General features: G+C 36.7%; 1 protein-coding gene across 1 annotated transcript; it reads left to right on the top strand.

Moving 5' to 3' along the window:
• The first annotated feature begins 1143 nt into the window (after positions 1-1143).
• LOC149140496 (uncharacterized) lies at positions 1144-1926 on the top strand. The gene has a single exon (XM_089450997.1). It carries the CDS (start codon positions 1144-1146, stop codon positions 1924-1926), a length of 783 nt encoding a protein of 260 aa, XP_089307123.1.
• Positions 1927-17732: the final 15806 nt, after the last annotated feature.

Genomic DNA, 17732 nt, shown 5'->3' with positions numbered 1-17732 from the left:
ACCTGTATGGATTCGGTTATATTCCCTCCCAGATGAATACTGGGAGGAGGATTCTCTCAAAAGAATAGGAAATGCGGTGGGAGAATATATCAGATCATCGGAAGAAACCAAAAACCGTAAGTATATATCCTATGCTCGTATTTGTGTTTTCATTCGCCTCAATGAAGCCCTACCTGATTCGCTCACTCTCTCCCACCGGGATGAGGAATGGATTCAGCCTCTGGATTATGAGCACGTTCCTTTCCGATGCCGGAAGTGCCACACCCTTGGCCACCTCTTTCGAGACTGTCCTCTAAACGCCCTATCCAGCACTCCCGACTCCTCTGCCGCCCCTGCTCAGGATGGCTTTACCAAAGTCACCAACAGAAGGCGCGCTCACAGAAAACCCTCAAATGGGCCCAGGCACCAGCCCTCCCAGTCTCATGGCCCAGTAATCAAGAACAGTTTTGACATTCTGGGCCAAGATCCTGAAATCCTGCCACAAGCAGCCGATCCCCACCCCGAGAAACCGTCCTCCTCATCATCTTACCCGGAGAAACCGTCCCCCTCATCATCTTACCCTCCACCTCCCCCACCTCCCAAATCTTCTACCCCTGTCATCACCCCCTCCTTTCCCTATCGGGACCGGAAAGAATCTCCTGAACTCACCAAAGATATGGAAGTTGAAGGAAAAATGGAAAGCCACCAGAACCTAGAGAATAATGAGGAAGAAATAGATCAAGTTCAAGTCATGGAAGAAGAGCCGGAGAGTATTGATCTGCACGGGCTAGATATCATCGAGCTGGAAATAGCCTGCAATAAACAGGCTTTCGATGCCATACCTGAACAAGCACTCGATAAGCTCGAATTGGTCCTTTCTCGAGCTTACTATCAAAACCAGCTAGGAATACAACCAGGCAGCCAATGGGACAGGAATCTGAATGCAAAAAATCCAAAGAAGCGAGGCAGGAAGACAGATTTGCAAAGGACAATAGAGATAGGGAAAATCCTGGTGGATTCAGGCAGATATGCACAGTTGACTAAGTACTTCAAGCCCTTTGTCAATGGTTAATGATGAAGCTAGTATCATGGAATATAAGAGGGCTCAATAGCCCCGGAAAACTCAGGATGTTAAAACATATGATTAGAAAGGAAAAGCCACAAATGTGCTTTCTCCAAGAAACTAAATGTAACAGTGCAACGCTAGGCAGCATTCTCTCGAAAGCCTGGCCTGGCTGTAGATCAGTAGCTGTAGATGCCTCAGGGGCCTCAGGAGGCCTAGCAATTGCATGGAATACGCAGGCAGTTTCCCTCTCTGACTTCCATGCAGCGCATCACCTAATTCAGGCGACTTTTCATATCTTAGGCACCAATGTTTACGGTAATCTGTCAAATGTTTACTTCCCACAAGACTCGGGAAGCAAGATAGCGCTTCTAGATACAATTGAAGCCCTCAGCAACAGCAGAAGATACCCGCTATGGATTGTGGCAGGAGATTTCAACATGATAACTAGATCGGAAGAGAAACTGGGAGGCAGGCGCAGACTGGAGCATGAGGACAACCATTTCAAGGACTTCATCCAAGGGGCCTCCCTTATAGATATGCCGTTCTGCAATGGCACCTTCACGTGGAGTAATCGAAGGTCGGGTAAATATCAAATCGCCTCTAAGTTGGATCGCTTCCTCCTCTCTGACAATGCGGTACATCTAGGAGGGGACATCTCCACAAGTATTCTTGCCCACTCTGGATCGGACCACTGGCCAATTGCGCTTCAATGGCAGCGTCCAGGCAACACAACTAAACGCCCCTTCCGATTTGAAGGCTTCTGGCTCACGCATCCCGCCTTCAAGGATTTTGTAAAGTCCACATGGGCTGCCTTCGTTCCCCCAACAGGATCAAAGATGTATCAATTCCAGCAAAAGCTCGCTTTCTCAAGGATCACCTGAAACGCTGGAACAGAGAAACCTTCGGCAACATTTTCAAAGACCAGCAAAGGCTCGCTCAGGATTTGGAGACCCTACACCAAAAGGTCGTCAAGGAAGGGCACTCAGAAGCAACCTTAGCGCAGGAAAACCTCATCCATAGTCAGTTGGATAACAGAAGAAAACAGGAAGAGATTTATTGGAAACAAAAGTCAAGGGTCAGGTGGTTGAAAGAAGGGGAGCGTAACACAAAATTCTTCCACAGAACCATGGTTCAAAGAAGAATTCACAACAATATTCCCTTCATCCAAAAACAGTCAGGGGAAAAAGTGGAAACCCATGAAGAGATTGAAGAGGAACTCCTCAACCATTTCAAGCTGATCCATCAAGATCAAAGGGAAGATCGGAGACAGGCCATAAGAAAGATCACGAGCAACATTCCTAGGATCATCACGGAGGAACAAAACGACCTCCTAATGCGGCCCATTCTGCCCCAAGAAGTGGACGATGCAATGGCGCAGCTTAAGGAAGGCAAAGCCCCAGGGCCAGACGGTTTTTCTACCACTTTCTTTCACACGTTCTGGGACATGGTAAAGGAGGAGGTCTGGCAGATAGTGGAAGAATCCAGAGCCACACGCTGGCTCCTGCCCTCTCTCAATGCCACTTTCATCACTCTCATCCCTAAGGAGGAGGTCTCCATCACCCCGGACAAATTCAGGCCTATTGCGCTTTGCAAATCGGTTGAAGCCTCTTCTTCCTGGGCTCATCTCCCCAGAACAATCAGGGTATGTGGAAGGGAGGCACATAATGGATGGCATACTGCTCTCCCACGAAATTATTCACTCCCTCAAGCACTCAAAACAATCAGGTATGCTTCTCAAACTTGATCTCTCCAAGGCGTTTGACAAACTAAACTGGAATTACATTCATGGTATGCTATCAGCCTTTGGTTTCTGCTCTCCTTGGATCCGTTGGATAATGAACTTAATCACCTCAACCCACTTCTCTATTCTTGTCAACGGCATCCCCTCCCGGTCCTTTAATCCTTCTAGAGGTATTCGCCAAGGTGACCCCCTCTCCCCCTATCTCTTCGTCCTCATGGCAGAAGGGTTAGGAAGGCATATCAAACAAGCTCTCCTCTCTCACCAGATCAAAGGTATCTCTGTGCATAACTCCCCGGCCACCTCCCACCATCAGTTTGTTGATGATACGATGCTCTTTGGTTACCCATCTGCCCAAGAAGCCCGCCGTCTAAAATCTCTCCTTCAAGACTTTTCGGAAGCCTCTGGAATGCATATAAACTGTGCCAAATCCCAGGTTTTTTTCATCCACACTCCGCCCTCGGTCAAATTGGCAGTTTCTCGCATCTTGGGGTTCCCAATGGCCTCATTACCCTCTAAATACCTGGGAGCTCCCCTCTCGGCTTCAGCCCTCAAGCAACCTGCCTGGCGAACCCTGCTTGAAAAATTGGAAACCCGTCTCAATCATTGGACCCTCAGATCTCTTAACTTAGCAAGCCGAATCGTACTCATCAAATCGGTCTTGCAGGCCATGCCTCTGTACTTGTTCTCCATCCTAGCTCGCCCAAATGGGTCCTAAAATGTATAAGAAACCTTCAACGCAATTTTCTATGGAGCAGCGCAGCTACAAATCGCAAATGGGCCCTGGTGAAATGGTCCAGTGTCTGCATGCCCAAAGAAAAAGGCGGCATTGGTTTAAGGGATCCTGAACATAGCAATGCCATTATGAATGCCAAGATCTGGTGGCAATGGATCACTAATCCCGACAAGCCATGGGGGAAAATATGGACAGCCAAGTATGCTGACGGTAGACCCCAAGAGGAGCTCATCCGTTTCATTCCCACTGAAAAAGGATCCGCAATCTGGAATGCAGCTAAACTACACCACCAACTGATACAGAAGCACAGCTTTTGGGAAATAAGGGACGGATGCACTGCCAGATTTTGGACTGATGCCTGGAACCAACAGCCCAATCTTCGAGACATTCTTCCCCCAGAGCTTATACCTGACAGGGAAAATCATCAACAAGACACAGTTCATCAATTCTGGGCCTCAGAGATGGAGCACAACTTTAGGAAATGGAAAAGAAGCGACCTTATACTCCACCAAGCAGACGCGCAGCAGCAAGAACAGCTCACGAACGAACTCAAGAAAAGGAGGATAAGGCAGGACAATGGCAAGGACATTCTCAGGTGGGGATATCTGCCAAAAGGGGCTTATACCACTGCAGAAGCATACAGGGTGATATGTAACTTTCCCTCTCCCCCAGACCCTGTGTGGAGCAAGATTTGGAAGCTTGGACCTTGGCCAAAAATCGCCTGTTTTCTTTGGATGGTAAGTCACAAAAAAATTCTCACTTGGGACAGGCTTAGAAAGCGAAACTTTCACGGCCCCTCGATCTGTATGATCTGCTCTCAAGACGAAGAAACTCTCCATCATCTCCTTGTCACATGCCCTCTAGCCAATCAACTTTGGGACAAAGTTGGTTTCAGATGTCAAAGAAGCTGCATGAGGGAGGGCGACATTGTCAATTCATTGAGACTCTGGCCAATGCAACCCTTCAACTGCAAGATCCTTAATCATCTCTGGAATCTGATCCCGGGAATTGTCCTTTGGAATATATGGAAGGAACGTAATCAGAGAATCTTCAAAGACAAGCAAGCACCATTAGAGGCTACCTGGCACCGGATTCATAAGAATATTCAAGAGACTCTGGAGCTTCAGGTTTGGACTAAGGACGACCTTCCTTCCACAGACAATGAACGCAACATTTGGGATAATTGGCAGCTGGTACTCTCCCCAGGCACACTCAAAAGCACGGCTCCAATTATCAATAACAAGAACGACTGTCAATGGGAACCTCCTCCCAGAAATTCATTCAAGTTAAATTTCGATGGGGCCTCAAAAGGTAATCCGGGGGCAGCAGGCTACGGAGGAATTCTAAGGGACTCTGAGGGCAATCCCATAAGGATCTATTTTGGAAACTTAGGATGGGACACTAACAACTCGGCAGAGTTGGAAGGTCTTTGGCAAGGCCTGGTGCAAGCTGGAAATCTCAATCTACAACCCCTAATTGTAGAAGGGGACTCTCAGATTCTAATCAATATGGCCACCCGTCTTCAGAATGGCTCGAACGCAAGGAAAATAGCACCCAGCTGGAGACTCGAAGCAAGGTTGAATGACTTAGTACAGAAGTTCAACAACTTCAATGCCATTTCCTTCTCACACACCAAAAGGAAGGGCAACAAAGTTGCGGATCTCCTTGCCAATATAGGAACAGAGACGGATCACACACTGCTAGCTGGAGACACTAGTATCATAGCTGACAGACAGCAGCTCCAGGATTGTCTCAGCATGATCCGAGAAGAGGCAACAGTCCCGGATGCGGGTGTCTTCGCCGGAGATGAGACCTTGCCACATGCAGAGCACGGGCGGCCACGTGATGAGGGACGGGCCTTTAATGCCCCAAGCCGTCGCTGCATCGGCATAAGGAATGTTTCAGGGCTTCCATAATGGAGCCGAGGGAGGGATGGACGCGCTTGCGGTTCGCATTCAATGTTGGTCCTATCATCCGTCATGGGAAGGTGCATAAGTTTGTTCGTCGGGTGGTGCTGGGTGTATTATGCGTGGAGAGGAATCCAACGCAAGTTTTGAACTACTGTCATGAGGCGGTGGAACACCAGAGGGAGGCTGGCTTCATACCAGTGCCTACCCGCCTTTGTTTCTACTTAGTTGAGAGCTGTTGGATTGTGTTTTGGGAGTGTCGACCGGTGGAACGGTCCAGTTCAAGCTATTGTGAACAGCACGAGGAGGGGGAAGACACTATGGTTCATGAGCGTATGCCTTGCAGGAGAGGTCCTGGGTGCGGAGAGCCCTCCCGTCCCCCTGCAACAGACATTCATCACCATTGTTGCTGCTGTTATTGTTACCGAAGAATGGGAGCTAATCCAATTCCATCTCGCCAAGTCATGGAGGTGGGAGGCTCTGCTGATGGAGAGCCAATGCTCCCAGCTTTTGGTTCGGTCATTTTCACTCTGGGTAGCTCCAGGGAGAATGCAGGCATCAATGCCCACATCTCTGTGCTCTTCACCAAGATTCCAGAGGAACACAAGGAAGAGTCATCACTGGTTATGGCGGAGGACAATTCAGGGCGTGGCAAAGGGAAGCTTCCAATGGGAGAAGCGTCAAGAGCAGCTGACAGTGCTGAGAGTGGAAAAGGCAAGGCCCCAATTGGGGAATCCTCAATGGCAGTGGGCACTTCCAGAAGCAATCAGCCTCGGCCCCTATCCCAATTTCGTGACCAGGAGCAACCTTCCCCCTCGCAGAATCCCATGGCGATGTGGGAAGGGGTGGCAGAAGGAGAGGGTTGGCGCACAATTGAGGAAGAGGAACCAGAGATATAGCTCCCAATGCCACCTCCGCACTCTGGCTATCTTTTTTCAGGTTTGGTTTATTCCTATTGGTTCCGGGTTTCTGATAAGTACCAATTGTCTGTTACATGTCACAGTTTGCTTTCTGTTAGTTGTCAAGACCCGCTTGCGGACTCCATAGCCGCAGTGGGCACGATGTTGTTGGTCGGGTCATGGATCCATGGTGTCGGGCATTTTATGTAGTTTCAGCGTTTTGCTTTTGGGTTTCACTGTCCGGTTTGTCCAAAAGTCCCTGTTGAGGAACCCCTGCGTGGGCTGTCATGTTGTTATTTTGAGGAACCCCTGCGTGGGCTGTTATGTTGTTATTTTGAGGAACCCCTGCGTGGGCTGTCATGTTGTTATTCTGATTTCTCTCGGTCATGTTGTCAAGGTTTCTGATCTTCTTGCTCGAATTGCCCTGCGAGGCAACCTCATGAATCAGTCTTTGTCGTCCATGGAGTCACTCATGACTCTGGGCAGCCAGCTTCTTTGGATGTAAAAATTTTACTGTAAATATTAATACATTAGTAGTTAGAATTTGCCGAGAAAAAAAAAAAAGAGCATTTACTAAAGTGTTATAAACCCTAAAACCTAAACCCTAAGCATTTTACAACATTTAAAAAGTGTTTTGTAACTTTTATTTAAGTGTTTATTAAAAGCATTTCCTAAAGTATTATAAGCCTTAAACCATAAACCCGAAACCCTAAACCATAAACCTCCAAACCCTAATACCCAAACCCCAATCATTTTATAACGTTTGAAAAATAATTTTAAACTTTTATTTAAGTGTCTATTAAAAGAATTTACTAAAGTGTTATAAATCCTAAACCCTAAACCCTAAAGAGTAAACACTATTTTTTTAATATTTTAGAAAATCTTTTTGTTACATTAGTGTTATAAATCCAAAACCATAAACACTAAACCATAACCCTAAAATCTAAACCCTAAATCCCAATGTAAACCCCAAATGGTAAATCCTAAACACTAAGAATTTTATAACAATTTAGAAAGCGTTCTATAAATTTTATTTAAGTGTTTATTAAAAGAATTTACTAAAGTGTTATAAAACCTACACCCTAAACACCAAAGCCGAAACCCTATATACTAATGCTTAAAGCCTAAAGGATAAACCCTAAAACCATTTACTAAGGCCTTATATACCCTAAACCCTAAAGCCTAAGCCCGAAAGCCCAAACACTAAAACCGAAGGATTTTATAACATTTTAAAAAGTGTTTTGTAAATTTTATTTAAGTGTTTACTAAACCATTTACTAAAGTTATATAAACCCTAAAATCGTAATCCCTAAACCATTAACCTTAAACCCCAAACCCTAAACCCTAAAAAACCCTAAGCCCTAAAAACCCTAAAAAGACCATAAACCATAATAAACCCTAAACCGTAAACCCTAAAACCTAAGGATTTTATAACATTTAAAAAAATGTTTTGTAACTTTTATTTAATTTTTTAATAAAACCATTTACTAAAGTGTTATAAACCCTAGACCCATAATCCCTAAATCCTTAACCTTAAACCCCAAACCACAAACCCTAAACCCTGAAAAAACCTTCAACACTAAGAATCATTTTTAAACTTTTTTATAAGTGTTTATTAAAAGAATTTACTAAAGCATTATAAACCATAAAACCTAAACCATAAGACCCACACCCCCAACCTAAATCCTAAAACAAAAGCACTCTATAAAATTTTAAACTGTAAACCGTAAACCCTAAGTATTTTATAACATATTAACAAGTGTTCGTAACCTTTTTTTTTAAGTTTTTATTTAAAGAACTTATGAAATTGTTATAAACTCTAAATCCTAAGAATTTTATTACAATTTAGCAATCATTTTGTAACATTTAAAACCCTAAATCCTAAACATTTTATAACATTTTAATAAGTGTTTTGTAACATTTTTTAAGTGTTTATCAAAAGCATTTACTAAAGCGTTATAAACCATAAACCCTAAAACCTACACCGTAGGAATTTTATAAAATTTTAACAAGAGTTTTGTCACATTTTTTAATTGTTTATTAAAAGAATTTACTAAAGTGTCCCTCAAACCTAAACCCTAAGCATATTATAACTTTTTAGCAATTGTTGTGTAAGTTTTTTCGAAGTGCTTATTGAATGGATTTACTACAGTTTTATAAACTCTAAACCCTAAACTATAAACCCTAATCATTCTATAGCATTTTAAACCCTAAACCCTGATCATTTTAAAACATTTTAAAAAGTGTTTTGTAACCTTTTTTTAAGTGTTTATTAAAAGAATTTATTAAAGGGTTATAAGACCTAAACCCTAAACCATAAACCCTAAAAGCTAAGCATTTTATAACATTTTAAAAATCTTTTTGTAAATTTTTTTAAGCATTTATAAAAAGAATTTACTAAAGTATTGTGAACCCTTATGAACCCTAAACCTTAAACCTTAAGCATTTTATAACATTGGAAACCCTAAACCTAAACCCTAAGCATTCAATGACATTTTAACAAACGTTTTGTAACATTTTTTGAAGTGTCTATTAAAATCATTTAATAAATTATTATCAACCCTACACCCTAGCCTCTAAACCCCAAATCCTAAACCCTAAATCATAAACCCTAAACCCTAAATGTTAAACCTTAAACCCTAAACCCCAATCTCTGAACACTAAACCCTAAACCCTAAGCATTTTGTAGCATTTTCAAAAGTGTTTTGTAATTTTTATTTAATTGTTTATTAAAATAATTTACTAAAGTGTTAGAAACCCTCAACCATAAAATTTAAACCACAAACCCTAAACCTTAAACTCTAAACCCTAAACCCTAAATGATAAACCCTAAGAATGTTATAAAATTTAAAAAACATATTGTAACATGTATTTAGGTGTTTATTAAAATCATTTACTAAAGTGTTATAAACCCTAAACCCTAAAATCTAAACGCCAAACCCAAACCATAAACCCTAAACCCTAAGAAATTTATAACATCTTAAAAAAAAATCTAACTTTAACTTAAGTTTTTATTAAGAGGATTTACTAAAGTCTTATAAACCCTACACTCTTAACCGTAAACCCTAAGTAATTTATAACATTTCTAAAAGTGTTTTTTCAACTTTTATCTTACTATTTATTATAAGAATTTAGTAACGTCTTATGAACCATAAACCCTAAGAATTTTATAGCATTCTAAAAATAATTTTGTAACTTTTAGTTAAATTTTTATCAAAATAATTTACTAAGGCATTATAAACCCATAAAATCTAAACCCTAAACTAAAAACTCTAAACCGAAAAACCTAAACCCTAAGCCTTTTATATCTTTTCAAGAAGTGTTTTCTTACTTTATCTTAAGTGCTTATTAAAAGCATTTACTAAAGTGTTATAAACCCTAAACCCTAAACCTTAAACCCCAAACTCCAAACACTATACCTTATACCATAAAACCTAAACCCTTAAACCTTAACCCTAATCTCTAAAACCTAAAGCCTAAAATATTTTGATCTTTCATTGATTCAAATTAGCTAGAAAGGATTATGAGAAAAACACCATTTTTTATATCACTTAGACTACGTGGGAAAAAAAGAAAAGAAAACCTTTATTATCATTTTTCAAAGATATTCATTTTGTGTGTTTCCAAGTTTTTCTAACTTTAGCGATAATTGCTAATTGAATATTCTATCCATAACTGCTTTAACATGATAAAATAGAGTAGAAGTAAGTTTTATATGTTATTGTATATATCCCTTTCCATTATCCTCTTTATAAACACGATCATGCATGCACATTACTAATTTTTTTAGTCACTAACTCAGAGCAATGGATTCCATGGAATGCTTTTCCATTATGATCATGGACCATCAATGGAGAAAGGATTCTATGATGTACCGTTGAAGAATAATAATTTTACTCTCTCTCTCTCTCTTTATATCTACTGTCTCTCCATATATATATATATATATATATATATATATATATATATATATATATATATATATATATATATATATATATATATATATATATATATATATATATATATATATATATGTATGTATATATATATATATATGTATGTATATATATTATCAACAAAATATTCTCGAGTATCAACGCAATCTTCGCCTCCTCGATTGGGTGCACTAGAATGAGAATTGATTAATCAATAGTATAACCCTTTAGAAAAAAATGTAATTAATCATGAATGTCTATGGAGGATGTCGTCAGTGAATTTTTTCCTCCAAAATTGGAAGAAAATACATTGGAGAAATTGAAATTTTATGGGAGATTTAAAAATAGTTCCCCGATCGAAACACGTGTGAAACCATTTCCATAAAACCCTAATTTTATGAGGTGCAAGCAAATTAGTTTAAATAACAACCTTGTTTGAGAAATTAAGGCAAATCACTTACAAAAATTATGGACTCTAAACGTCAAGGTTAATTGAGTTTTTGGTCATTATATAGGGATAGGAAGTCTTGTTTCTATGAATTTACTCTTTATTTTATGGGCACCTAATGGTATAAAATATAAGAAAATTAACTTAATGTTTTGGATAATCATACTTAGTCTCTATTTCGATAAAAATTCAACCCCCAAAGTTTTGAACCCTCAAATTTCAACTTTCTAAAAAAAAATCTCCCTTAATATTTTATACAAATTAATGAAGACTATAAATGAATTCCAAGAGTAATACACAAGAGAAAGGTGTTGTAGAAAAGGTTAGACTTCAAGGAAAAAAGGAAAATATTGGAGGTTGATTCAATGAACTTAAAGATAGCCCCACCCACATGGCTGCTACAAATTAAAAACTAAAAGAAATTTTTCTCCAACCATTAGATACAAAAATTGTAATAAAGAAAGTGTAATTTTTAAATCCCAAGACCAAATTTTGTGGGTTTTCCGAACAAAAAACTATTATTGGTCCCAAAAATTAAACAAAAAAATTCAAGAGGGAAAGAAGAGCATTCTCTAGGTATTGGAATTTAAAGCAAAGACACAAGCCTAGTATGAAAACTTAAAAAATGGAAAGAAGATTATTGAATACTTAGATGTGGGTTGTTCTCTACAAATTAATCTCAGTACCATGATATAAGGGCAATTGAAATAAATAGCCCATTTTAAACCAAACGAGAAGTGAGAAATGGCTACCATAAATGCATGTCCTTGAAAATTGGGGTAAATGGAAATTAGTAGCTCCTAATTTCAGGAGCTATTTTATTTTTTCCATGTCTCCCTTAAAATAAGGCGGTGCTAACCTCCATACCTAATTTTGTTATAAAATAATTTTGGGCCTAATATTAATAATTCACTATGATACAAAAAAGTATTCTAGTCAAAATTTAAAACCCTTTAATTTAATCCAAGGGCTAAATTTAACTTGTAAATAAGTTATAATTTAGTTATTTTATATGTTTCTTTTAATCTAGGAAATGTGATAGGTATAATGGGGTACATGTTTCATGATTATCATGGATTGGATTTTATTTGCAGTTCGATCCAATTAATTTATATGGCTTCCCTAGTTTGTTAATTTAATATTAATATTTTATTTTAACTTAAATTGAAAATAAATTCCAAAATAGATATGCCTATAATTATGCTAATCGAAAGAATATATCTTCCATAGTTATAATTCAATTATTAAGTTGATGGCATATACTTATATCCCATGGAATCTATTGGAACATTCATAGTCATATTAACATATTTAACTGCTAAACTTTTCCACTGAGATTTTTTGTTGTTGTTGTTGAAATATGCATGCAAAAAAATATTTTTATAAATAATCACAATATAATTTGTAATAAAGTTTTAATTTAGTTAATGTCTATGTTTTTCTTAATCTATGAAATGTGATAGGAATAAAGGAGTAACCATTTTGATGGTTATCATCGATTGAAATTTATTTGTACTTTGATTCATTTAATTTATGTGGCTTTCCTAGTTTGTCTTAATGACTTTCACTGATATTATTCAAGTATCGAATGCATTCCCATTTATTTCTTTAGAATTGGAATTTAAAGGATGCAAATAAAAATATAATGAAACAATTATACACATATTAATGTTTCACTAACCTCATTAATAACGAAAGCCCCCTTTTGAATGAAGGTGAGATATGTGAGACACCTTCCACATGATTTGGAAGAGAATATTGAATGAAGGTGAGACATGGAAGACACCTTCCAGGTGATTTGGAAGAGAATAGTATTACAATATAAAAATATTTTTTTTGACAGTTATTGACAAATTAATAAATATATTTTAGGAAAAAAATAAAATATACAGAAATATAATAAAATAGACATACACTCAATGGGAAAGGCAATAATTTTCATTAACAAGGAGATAATTTTTCAACAATACACATTGTTTAGGATAGGTAACACCTACATCACCTCCTATTGCAACTATTCTACTAAAAATGATCATATTTTTATTATATACGTACAATGAAAAATTCCTTAGTTCTCCTTGTGATGAAAATAAGCCATGAAGGTGAAATAAACTTGGACAATGACCTTCCATACAAGATATTCTAATAAAAGCCTTTCTTGTGTTCTAAAGTTATTGTTCTTAAATTCCAATATTAAATTTTCACTCTCTTCTCCACTGATGGAAATGAAAACTACGATCTCATGAATCTAGAACATATCTCTTCACATACATAATATCCTACTATTAAATGATAATTAATACATTTAGGAATATTTCCTCTATGCACAAATATAGTCATTCAAGTACATGAAATTTCTTTAACGTTTAGATCTAATATCTTGGCCAAGAATTTGAAGCATTTTTAAAGAATAAAATTTTGTGTTTATTTTTTTCTTGAATTTTATTAGTCCCTTAAACATTTATCGTTCTCGTTTTATTTTTCAATGAACCACTTGTTTGGGAATGATTAGTTTCATCTAATTATCATTGATTTAAAAAGTGTTTGGTTAAAGTTAACGTTGTTTCTTGAATAAGAAGCCTTATGTTCTTTTTTATGTGTACTTGAGAAACATAGGATATTAGGAATCATATATGGATTTGTTTATTATTTGGGTATTCCACATGTTTTGTGTAATTATTATTACTTTTTTATATATCTAATGGTTTAAGGAGAAAACTTAATTTCCAGTTCACTTTCTGGCATGACCTAAGATTCTTCACTTTTTAGAGAATCCATTGTTTATATTGTATTTTTATTTTAAAATATTTATTAGGAAATGGAAATATGTTCTACTTGGCTATTTGTATGGAAAAACTACCTATTTTATAGCTTCCTATGTGTTCATTGTAGGGGATCTATTGTCATGGGAACAATATCCATTTAATGAAATTATATTTTTGAGGGAAAGGCTAAGGGAGGGAAATGCTAAAATTGTGGCTTTATATGAGTTTCTGTTAATTTATTTTTTTGTCATATAGGAAATTAACTTTCATTGCATATTTTGTCTTTAGGTCAATCCCGTTGAGCATTTTGTTTAATTTCAAAAATTTGTGTATTGATCAACAATTATTAGAGTTTTGGTTGAAGAAGAAAACAAACAGTTACTATAATAGTTACACACCAAGGAGTTGAAAAGCTTATAGATGGTGATGAACAGCCAAATCCTAAATATGTTAGTTTATTTGAAGCAAAATAATTGGATAACTATTTTTCTATTAGAGAATAAATCCATAAGAAGGAAAAATAACTTGATGTAAATATTAAATGATGGATTCACCAATAATTTACAAGATTTTATAATCAACTCAATGATTCACTAATATTTTACAATTCATTGAAAGAACCACCAATATTTTAAGACATTTTATATTTTAGTGAAATATTCCAACAAAATGATATATACTAGATAATGACCATTGGTTACTAGTAGAAAGGAAAACAAGAAATCACATGAAGATAAGGAACATAGGAATAGAAGAGAAATGATGTAGCACAGAACCAACAAAGTGTCACTTTATATTTAATTGCCAAAACCAATTTATCCTATCTAACTTAAACTGTTGACTCTACTAGAGAGTTCATTGACTTTATAGTATCAATTCTTGAATTGTTTGGGATGGTCAACTAAGTCGAATAGCCCCTCCAACATCTACCCTACCCTTAATTCCTTGTCTGTGATAAGGAAGGGAAGATTTGGAGTCTTATAAAATTTGTACAAAATTTCAGACACCATAAATTAAAAAAATGAAAATGCTTATAATGAAATAAAAGTTCGTCCATAAAGGTGGTTTACTAATTAGCACATCTAGTTTTATGGTCAATGAGACCTTCTTGAATTACATCTCCAATATTTAAAATCTAAATTCCTCTTCTTTTCCCTTCCCTAGGCGACCTATTGGAACATTCAACTTCAATTTCCTGAGTGTGATGTCGTTGTTCAGAAGAAAGACCACATCCTAAAAGCTTTCCTCAAAGAAATTGAATTTATGTTGTCAAAAAGATGACCCAGATGATTGTGCTATTGCAAATGTCGGTAATGAATTCATATGGAATGTTGTTTGATAAGTAGTTGGCGCAATAACTTGAATATGTGGATAAAATATATACCATTTTCATACAAATATGCTTTCATGGGCATCAAATTATTCTAAATATTTCAAATATTGTACCTTGTCGACTAGTGATATGTACCCTAACAATTGTTGATGGTGTAGTAATTGATGTTCTAATTGTTTCACTTTATTAACAATTCCATGAAAATAATCAATAACATTGGCAAATTCTACTTTTACTCTCTTACCTTCCCTAAACCATCGTCTCTCCTCCTGTTGTAGTCGGCATTAAGATTTTTCTCCTTTAAAACATAATTTTTAGGGGTAGAATTTTCTCAAGGTAGAGTTACTTGTTGGGAGAACAATTCTCAAATTAGAAATTATTGAGTTTATAGTTGATTGCATGTGGATGATAAATATATTGGGAAAATATTAAAAATATTGGGCTTTTGTTTCTTCTAACTCTTCCTTTTCTTGGGAAAATTCTTGTTGAGCCTTTTCAATTATAGTGGATATATTTTCATTCCCTTGAACTATCACATTATCTTGAAATTTATTTACATGAGAAATTATTTGCTCACTCTGGTCAACCAATTGTTGTACAAAATACTATGTTGCAATAAGTGGATATTCAATTCTGCTTGGATTATTTATATTATGTTTTTCTATTTCCTGGTTCTAACCTTATAACTAAATATTCCTTTGTTATTGTTGTCTCCACTAAATCTTTCTACTATCCAACACCGTCCTTTTAAATTTTTTTCTTGGTTGATCTCATAAAATTTTCTAGGGCTTCAAATATTTGTTTATCTCAAGCATGCCTTAGGTCAGGTTTCTTACTAGGTGTTTCTTTTAGCCTTTCTTTATTTATGGAGCTCAAGTGTTGGGTGTAGTTGACTCTACTAGAGGAACTTGTTCATTAGTTGTAGGTGAGGTTGAGGTAACATATGTTTGTAAATTAATTTTCTCTAGCACTTCCCTTAATATATCTAATGAAATAGTATTCTTGTATGGGACTTCTTGAGTATCAGTCTGCTTGAGAATTCAAGATGATGTCTAGCACTTGTTTTGTTTATTTTTTCTTGCATTCACTCAACCCTCATCAGTTCTATGTTTGTTTCAAACTTCCATTTATAACATTTTAAAGAGAGTTTTGTAACTTTTATTTAAGTTTATATTAAAAACACTTACTAAAGTGTTACAAACCCTAAACCATATACAGTAAACTGTTATGAAACCAGCTCAAGAAAAAGATAGAAAACATAGATCAATGCCTTAGAATTCAGCCTCTTCGAGGGGGGCAACCTCCTTTACATTACATAAATGAAAAATTCTTCGATGATTCAAATGACAAAACCTCCTTTCTATATATAGGAGTCCAAGGAGTCATAATATAACCCAGCCGACTTAACAATAATAATATAAAGCCACAAAAATAACAATAGAGGGATTTTGTGGGGCACAATAATAACAATATGGGGAAAATAGGGGCACAAAAATATTAATAAGGGATACAACTACAATAGTAATGGGGTAATCACTAGTATTACAGGGACCCAACTTGCCCCTGTCCTTCAAAAAAGTGTTGTTCTCCACGCTTGAGTAGTTCTAGATGCTTCTATATAAAATTCTCATCCTCCAATGTGGAATCTTCAGCAGATAAGTTCTTCCAATTGATAAGATACTCCGAAATTGATCGATTTTGTAGCTGTCAAGTTCTTGTTTCTGTGACTGATTCCAATTCTAATATAATTTTTCATTCCTTGTCAAGTTCTGGCAATATTGTTTGAACTGGGAGCTTGTCTCTTATAACCTTCTTTAAACATGGAACATGGAAAACTGGGTGCAATCGAGAAGCTGCAGGAAGCTCCAATTTGTATGCCATAGTACCAATCCTTTGCAACACCTTGTATGGACCATAATACTTTGGTGATAATTTAGTATCCTTCTTAGCTTGCTTGAGGGACATTTTCTTATATGGTTGTAGCCGTAGGAATACCCAATCACCTACATCAAAACTTCTTTCATTGCGATGTTGATCTGCATGTTGTTTCATTCTATTCTGTGCCAATACGAGGTTATCCTTTAAGAGTTGGAGGACTTGTTGTTGATGTTCGATGTGATGTTCCACTACTTTAACCTTAGAATTTTATCTTAAATATGATGTGATGGATGGTGGTTGATATCCATAAAGTGCCATAAATGTGGTCATTTTTGTTGTTGTATGGAAGGAAGTGTTATACCACCATTTAGCCAAAGGCAACCATTTGACCCATTGTGTGTGTTTATCAGATACAAAGCAACGAAGATATCCTTCCAAACATTTGTTTACTATCTCAGTTTGCCCATCAGATTGAGGATGATAAGATGAGCTATGAGGTAACTAAGTACCAAGACAAGAAAATAATTTTGTCCAAAAATTTCCAGTGAAAATGGGATCTCTGTCACTTACAATAATCTTTGGATTTCCATATAGCTTTTTAATTCTTTCAATAAATGCAGTAGAAACTGTACTCGCTTTAAATGGATGTGATAATGCAAAAAGGTGTGCATACTTGGTAAGTTTGTCAACTACCACCATGATGACACTCTTTCCCTTAGACATGGGTAAACTTGTGATAAAATCCATTGAAACCTCCTCGCAACGCAGGCTTGACATGGATAAAGGTTGTAATAGACCCAGTGTCTTAATTGTTTCAACTTTATTTTGTTGGCAAACCAAACATTCCGCCGCAAACTTTTAATTATCTAATTTAAGGCCATCCCAAAAAAATTCCTTCTTAACCCTGTGGTAAGTTTTTTAAAATCCTAAGTGCCCTCCTAAGGGAGAAGTGTGCAATTCCATAAGAATCATTTGTTTTAGTTGGGAATTCTTACAGAGGTATAAGCGATCTTTGTACCATAATGAATAATTTTGCCAGCTAAAT

The sequence above is a fragment of the Pinus tabuliformis genome, chromosome X (assembly GCF_031772625.1).
Source record: "Pinus tabuliformis cultivar Carrire ecotype Pingquan chromosome X, CPIR1, whole genome shotgun sequence".
In the NCBI taxonomy this organism is placed as follows: domain Eukaryota; kingdom Viridiplantae; phylum Streptophyta; class Pinopsida; order Pinales; family Pinaceae; genus Pinus; species Pinus tabuliformis.
This window is presented reverse-complemented; position numbering and strand designations above follow the sequence as displayed.